The sequence below is a fragment of the Coffea eugenioides genome, chromosome 9, assembly GCF_003713205.1.
Source record: "Coffea eugenioides isolate CCC68of chromosome 9, Ceug_1.0, whole genome shotgun sequence".
Classification (NCBI taxonomy): domain Eukaryota; kingdom Viridiplantae; phylum Streptophyta; class Magnoliopsida; order Gentianales; family Rubiaceae; genus Coffea; species Coffea eugenioides.
Genome location: NC_040043.1, coordinates 3,072,379 through 3,080,394, shown reverse-complemented (window position 1 = coordinate 3,080,394; position 8,016 = coordinate 3,072,379). Strand labels below are relative to the sequence as shown.

The window sequence follows — 8,016 nt, the reverse complement described above, 5'->3', positions numbered from 1 at the left end:
GATTTCAAGTCGAGCTAGCTCGAACTCGACTCAAGTTCGAGTCGAGCTTGACTCGAGCGGCTCGATTCGTTTGCAACCCTACATGGTACTAACCTAAATTGCTAACATTACCCTAAGTTCCTAACATGAATTTTAGGCAAATGACAAAAAATGAATTCGAGTAGCATCACGCACACAGTTTACTTGTAAAAATCCCACACTATGATTTTTAAAGTTACATACATATATAACTATAACTTAAAATTTTGTAAAAATATTTGTCACTTTGTCAATAGTTTATTTGTATCACTTGATGGGAAGTCATTATTGTAAATAAAAGATCTTGAATTCGAAACTTTTCACTTACAAAAATAAAACGAAGAAACAAACTTGTATCACTTGAAATTTTAGAACTCTGTGAAAATATTGGCAAATCAAAGGCAAAAATACTTAATATATAGGAATAAAAGATTAAAATACAAAGGAAATTGGAAAATCAATGACAAAAATATTTGTAACTGCCTTTCCAGATCCCCACCTTTCTCTTGTCGCCGATGAAAATTACTACCTGTAGAATTTTGCGTGCCGCAAAATTGGGATATCAAAATGAGAAAACTCTTCTATTGGGATTATTCGGTTTGTCAATTACATCTTCGACAAATGGAATGAAGTTTGAGCAAATAATTCACCTGTTATGGAATTAAATTTAGAGAAAGATTCTTCTTCTTCTTCTTCTTCTTGTCGTACTTTTTTTTTTCCCTTCTTCTACTTCTAGTATTGTGGGTAATTAATACTGTAACTAATTATGAGATGATAATTCCAGATTGGTGGTGTAATTAAGTTGGTCGTTATGGTTGGTGTAGATATTTTTGGTGCGTCATTAAAACACAAGCTTCGCGAAAATCGAATTGTAAGTGCACCTTAATTCCTTGAGGTCGAAGAGCAACTCCCGGAATTTAATGTGGCCCCTCGTCCTCGATTCCGTGGTTCAAATTAAGCTCAGATTGAATTATTTGCAAAAATTAGGTAAGCTGATGTTGCTAGTAGTTAATTTTAACTGTTCAAGTAGGTAATAAAAGTATAGATTTTGTCGGAGTTATAACTGTTACGTTGTTTGGATAGAAGATTATTTAAAATAATTTTTTGTATCATTTTTTTGATGTAATATATATCTGAAATAAAAAAATATTTGAAAAATGTGTTGACGATGTAAACAAGTCTGTGTGTGTAAATAGAGTATAAATAATATGCAATAATATGATTTTTATCAATTCTTTAAATTGGTAGTATCTGTTTCTTCTTTTATATATATATCAAGCTTGATTAGGAGAACCAAAAAGGCAATCAAGAAAGTGATCTCATCTCATGAGTAGCAGTCACCAAGCAAAGCAATGTCAGATTTTTTTTCTTTTTTAATAGGAAGATCAACAGTGATTGCTCATTTATACCTTTAATGATGCGAAACGACCTATTTTTTTTTTTTTTTGGCCGAAACGATAGGTGATTTTATAGATAATAAACCTTTACAGATTCAAGTAAAAACTTGAGAAAACTTTACATCCAGTGTACCCTAACGCTGAGGAATCCAAAATTCCTGATCTTCGATGAATTCTAGCGCTTGCACGCTAATCCAGTGACTAATATGGCTAATCCAGTGACTCGAAACGACCTATTGATTACAAGTAACTAGACTATGCTTCGCTATCAGCCTTGGTGACTTGTTCACCTGCTTATCCATGCAAATATCACGGCCGAGCCGTACAATCCTCAAATTCTCTTGACCTCACATTTGCTTGATTGGAAAACGAAACGGCAAATTGACATGAAAGCAAGTTTGACAATAGCAATTGTTACCAGTACTGAATGCTATCCAGAATCATTAAATCTTTATATCGTCGGAGATATTTTTCCACCAACGCCCCTAAGTCATATGATTCGGGTCCTCAATATTCGGTTTGTTTTATTTGTCTCTCTTATTGCAATAATTTGTCAGAATTTTCCATACGGAACTTGGATGCTGGGGAGGATAATGAATTTCTATCACCACAAATGAACTGTATTCATAGCATATTTTTGGCAAAAGCTGTTAAAAGAGAGCATATTTAAGCTATTACCCCAGCATAATTAGCGCGTCCTTTGTTCTATTGTGTGGTGGATTAAAAGCTATGGGAAATTAAACTTGAAGATCTAGTTAGCCTAGAAGTTGTTAAAAGAGAACTTCAAATTAAAGAAGTATTTGACCGACGGATTATGCTTTAAACGCGTCACTCCTTTCGATTATTGTAAATGTAACCGTTGGTAAACGGTGTAATACTTCTCGAACAAGTTGTAATTCAACACAAACCATTTAGACAGATTTATAACAGTCATGTATAATCGACTATTGTTCATGTGAGATTGAAAATGTCAGTTACATCAAAATCATATGTCGTAATCTGAGCTATACAATTTCAAAATTTGTACCGATGGTTGAATCCAGACCCTAGATTATTTGGGACGGTTGCTCCCTGTCCATCGTCATAACACTCAAGGAAAAAAAAAACAACACCGGAGCATCTTGGACAATACATGAACAAATACTGTAACATCTTTTGTGATGTGATATATATGAAACAAGAAAAAGGACCTATACAAACAGCACCATATATTCCTTCAAATATGTATATTCTTTTACAAAATACAAGCAAGGATCTCAACAAATTTTACTGCATTCAAAGTTTCCTTCAAATTTTCGCACTTCATCAGCAACAATTTGTTAAGCTGTGTTACCGGGCCTTGGCTGTCTTCTCTACTGGGTCAGCTCTGGACATAAATTAGGACCATAAGAATAGGATTTCTACAACTTCAGATAAGTAACAGAGCTTCTGCAGGCAGTTATTACTATCACGTTGAAGATTATTTTAAAAAAAAAAACACCTATATATTAACTGATTTCTTTTCCCTGTGAGTATGCTATAATCACCATTTCATTGAAATACAAGTGCGCCAATTCTCAGACTTCATATACTATATAAGCTTCAGTTTACTTGGGGCCTGAAACAGATTTTGTTATACAATCTACAATACCTTCACAATCAGCCTGGGGTAGGCCATAACCTGCATCTTCTTCACACGCATCATCTGTATACGAGTGAGGAGAGCGAAGGCCCCCATGAGTTTGGCAGGCCTTCATAGTCTTGCAATGCTCGGCTTCATCGTCTCTGATGTTCAGAAACACATCATACATGTTCTCTGCAGATAGACATTGAAGTAACCAACAAATTATGCTAAATTTAGATTCCTTAATTGGTGTTCTTGAAAACAATTACTTGGAAAGATGCTGACTCCACTGCATAAATCAAGTTACAAATCACTTTAAATTTCTAGCAAAGCACTCTTTGCAAGATTCCATGAAAGGGATGACAAAAAATAAAGTATTATACAGAGATTCTTATTCAGATTGCGTGAAAGCAAAAATAAGTTAACCAACAAGCCAATACGTATATATATATATATATATATATATATGAAGCATCATTTACCTATCTTTGGCCTTCGAGAAGTAGGCGGTCTTGCGGTTTGAAATTCATCTGACAAAATCAGATAAGCATTTAAGATCAGTACAAAAAAACAGAGCCTAATAGACAACATCAAAGAACTTACCAAACAAGTACAAGTTCCCCTCTGTGTAATACTTCACGGCAACATTTGATGCTGGTAGTTTCTTCAATTGCTCTACATGTCAAAACATTATGATAGCATTACTCACCTTCGCCAAACTTACCAAGAAACGAATAAAAGTTAAATTGTCGTAATATAACATGAAAGTTGTATTTATTAGAAAAGTTAAACATGCACCAAGTTCAATAGCTTGCATTTGACATTTGAAAAGTAAACCAGCTATTAAAAATTGTAGTACTGAAAAGATAAACAAATTGATGTCCATAGCTTCACCTAGTATGGGAACAAATTGACCTCCAAATTTTTGACAAATCTACTCGTGTGGATTTAATCAGGAAAACTTCACTTAGTGTGATAGATCCTAGAGTTTAGGCAGATTTGATGTGTATTATCCAAATTCAATAAAAAATTGAATATATGAATTAGAGAGACTTGTATGAAACTTATATGTTCCAAATGCCTAGCCAAGTTATCAAACCAAATCATGTTCAAAGATCAAATAAGCAACATAATTTCAAGCTAGTATTGTTATCTCGACAACTTAGTTTGCACAAGCAGTATAACACCGATCTTACGCTACCTCCTTGATCCTTGATAAATTTGTCATAGGTTTCAAACGCATGACTTTCCACGCACTCAGAAAAATGATCTGCAGCAACAAACAGACAAGATATGAAAATCAGCTCGATCAATTCTATCATGAGATTTCCTGGTTGAAACTTTATAATTGCCACTTTCCTACACATAGGATTTTGGTGCACTTTCAGGAAATCTACGTCAAAAGGACAGAAAATTTGTGGACAGAAATATGGAGCCACAAAAGTATAATGAAGTATGGAGGTTTGCTTGCATTGTTGAACAGGTCGCAAAGAAAGAATTACAGCAGTTACTACACATAAAAGCCAGCTACTTACACGCCATCCTTGGGCTCAGCATATACATAAAGACTGTCATAAAGTAGTAAAAGACTGCAATATGTTGAGCTAGAAACCGGTCAAACCACCAAGAATTTCCACCCAGTTCCTGTCGTAGAACCATCAGAGTTGTAAAATCAAAGCCAAAAACTACATAGATGAACTGAATAATCTGAACTGAAATGCACTGCAAGTAGGTCTTTGTGCTCATAAAAATCTCAGCAATAGTATGTGTAGGACCTTCAATTTTCACCACCAAGCGTTAAACTCCCAATTCTGAAACAACTCGAGACAGAAAAATTTATGCTGAAGACTTAACTTGTACGTAGGGCTGCAAACGAGCCGAGCCGAGTCGAGCTTTGAGCTAATCGAGCCGAGCCTCGACTAAATTTTATCAAGCTCGAGCTCGAGCTCGAGCTCGACGAGCTGGCAATTTTCGAGCTCGAGCTCGAGCTCGAAAAAAATAAAAAAATTTATTTTATTTTTTAAAAAAATAAATAAAATAATAATTTTTTCTGAATAAATAATAAAATATTAAGGATATATCCATAATTTCACTATGAAAATAAAAAATAAAAAAAATATATATAATATACGTAATTTTATTATTAAATAAAAATAAAAAAAAAATATATATATATATATACTCAAGCTCGCGAGCCGGCTCGCGAGCTAACGAGCTTAATATTCTGAGCTCGAGTTCGAGCTCGAGTTTGACTCGGGCTGACTCGAGCTCGACTCGAGCTCGATTAATGTCGAGCTCGACTCGAGCTTGACTCGAGCCGCTCGCGAGCCGCCGCGAGCGGCTCGATTCGTTTGCAGCCCTACTTGTACGACTAGAAAACTAAAAACATCTTTTACTAAAATAAATTTATATAGGATAACAGCACGTAACTAACCACCCTATAAAACAATGCCTACCCCCAACTTACAGCGAAAACTGAGTTCTGCTTATTCATTTCCTTCTTTTTTTTTTAATGAGCAAAACATGCACTTGACAGTCCATTCCCAAAAGCATCCCTTTTATGCCAGACTCTACTGGGATGTGTTTTACATGTTCTTTTCCTCAACATTGAGCCTTTAAATCTATGACTAGTTACCAAAATGGTAACAAGTTTGGAGTTTACAGCAAGAGGGTATGTTTTCAGGCACAATGACAATTTAACTAAGAGATGAATAAGGTAGATATTTATCCAGTTAGAGCAACAATATTAGCCTTTCTTACCATGATTTACTTTTTCTTGAAAATTTGGAATTTCCAAGCTAAAAGAATTGATGTGATAAGAACCAGTTTCAAGAGAAAATCTTCAATTAGAGAAATAGTTCCCAATTTTCGAAGGGCAATGCTTCAAACTGGTAAGAAAGGAAAGTAAGTAAAATTCTTTGTGTTAAGAACTAAAGACCTAATGAAGTTCGTAGCAAGAGCCTTACTTCCATTATGAGCAGATGGTGCATCTCATTCCAGCTCTCTGCAAAATGAACTTTCAGATAATCTGCCCTTCTCCACCAACCAAAACTCTCATACAAGTGCAGAACAGACATGAAAGCTGTCATGACACATAAAGTATCAGTCATTACCAGAAGCAGTGACCATGGCATGCTGTAACTTTCCCACAACAAGATTGCATCTTTCTTTTCAGTAAGTTTAATATCTTAATGCAAACAGTTTCAATAGCAACTATTAGAAATGCAAAGTACTAAATTAATCAGTTTAGCCTACCACATATACCCTATCTACATATACGTATAAGTTAATATGTGGTCCTTAGATTATAGTACTTGTGCTCTTTAAGGATTTTGGTTCAATTTTTTCAATTGGATCATGCTCTTCAAACAAAATACATAGCCACATTCTTTTTCACAGCCTGCTTCACCAACACTGGAGACAAATGAACAGGCTCAAATATTCGCATAAACTTCAAGGTAACAATAATTTAGCCCAAAAAATTGGACCTCAAGCAAAAAGTGTGTTATAAGAGCGCTCCAGGTCCAGTAATTGCAAAAAGCAACTTCAAAGGCTTTAACTGAAAATTCAGCAACATAAAAATTTCTAAGCATTTACCAAAGTAGGGAACCCTTGCAATAGTTTCCAGAACAAAAAACCTCGCGTAATGTCGATCATGATACAAGGTGTCAAGTATCTTTATCACAGAGTCCTGCACAAGCACACAAAATTTTATGGTGCTGTTGGCATAATAAATTGCAGATGGAAAAGTAAAGTTAAAACAAACAGCCCCATATTTAGGGGGGCTCCGTCTTTCTGGCTTGCTAAACCTAGATTCCTTTCTGCCTCACATGTATAAGAGTACACACAAAGTTTCATTGCCACACAAAGTTCTCATTTTTCTTCCTGAACATTGCAAACCACATACAGGAAACTCTAAAACAGCGTAAGAGAATCTAAAAGTAAAGACTTTAACAGGTATGGGCAATAGAGATCTGCCCATTTATATAGGAGAAACTGATGCAATGTGTACCGTGAGAAAGATATTTATGGATTGCTCAATCTTTACAACCCATTTCTCCAAACCACTAGAGGATGAAGCATCAGGTGGCTCTCCGTTTCCTCCTCCTCCATTTTCAGGGTAACTTTTCGATTGAAATGATTCTTCCACCACCACTTTCTCTTCATCCTCTTGCAACACCGTTGCTTGGACTCTAAACGAGTTCCTACATTGAAATTTTGAAGTTACGCAGAATTAACTGATAGAACAAGCACTATGATACTAAACCTAACCAATTAAGTAATCGGGGTATAATCTTTGCTCAAAAACAAATTTTTACACCCTTTAACTACAGACTCAAGTTTACTTTAACACACATAATAGAAATCACATCCAAGTCCCAATTTAAAACATTGACAAAATTCAATTTAAAGAACAGAAAGCAGTAAACCAAAGCTTCTATTCCCATCAATCCCAATATCAACAAAAAAGTTTCTAATAAAATGAAGACAGCTCATGATAATAGAAAACAAAAACTGAACTTTGACGATGTCTTTGTTATTTTTCACCTCAATTCTAATCTTTTACAGACAACCAAGTATAACCTTGAACTAAAACAGAAACCATTAAAAGGCTAACAAGAGAAATAGCATATGGTTTCGACAAAGACTAAAATCTCGAAATTCACAAAATTTACCTGGATAGTGGACGTTGAGAAGCAGCATGCCTATGATGAGGTGAAGTAACAACATTTAAACCAGAAGGGGTATGAGAATTTAATACAGTGGGCGCATTTCTAAAACTCCTTATTTTCAAAGAAGTAGAAGATGATACAGAGATTCCTAACACCACAGAAGACGTTGATGTCGCCATGTTTGTGACTACTAAGACTCTCTCTCCCCCTCTGTTTGTTTATATAGGTGGTGGAAGAAACAGGAAATTTGGAGTTGAATTTGAACTTTCACAAATAAGAAAAAGGAGGATATGGTGGAATCGAGAGGGACGTTGATGGGAAAGAG

The 8,016-nt window shown here is 35.2% G+C and overlaps 1 protein-coding gene across 1 annotated transcript; it reads right to left on the bottom strand.

The window, feature by feature from the left end:
* Window positions 1–2,405: 2,405 nt before the first annotated feature.
* On the bottom strand, window positions 2,406–8,016 carry LOC113783346 (ubiquinol oxidase 4, chloroplastic/chromoplastic). The gene is made up of 10 exons (XM_027329455.1): window positions 7,695–8,016; window positions 7,031–7,223; window positions 6,616–6,709; window positions 5,985–6,100; window positions 4,554–4,662; window positions 4,220–4,288; window positions 3,622–3,693; window positions 3,501–3,548; window positions 3,046–3,210; window positions 2,406–2,781 (listed from the first exon to the last, which is right to left on the bottom strand). Exons 1-10 carry the CDS (start codon window positions 7,868–7,870, stop codon window positions 2,768–2,770), a joined length of 1,056 nt encoding a protein of 351 aa, XP_027185256.1. The 5' UTR covers window positions 7,871–8,016; the 3' UTR covers window positions 2,406–2,767.

Excerpts from the sequence above, each read along its gene's own strand:
- LOC113783346 (XM_027329455.1), bottom strand. The coding sequence starts at position 7,870 with ATGGCGACATCAACGTCTTCTGTGGTGTTAGGAATCTCTGTATCATCT. Across the intron at positions 7,224-7,694 it reads TCTCAACGTCCACTATCCAG|GAACTCGTTTAGAGTCCAAG; the intron begins GTAAATTTTGTG and ends ATTTCAATGTAG. Across the intron at positions 4,663-5,984 it reads ACCATCTGCTCATAATGGAA|GAACTGGGTGGAAATTCTTG; the intron begins GTAAGGCTCTTG and ends GTTCTACGACAG.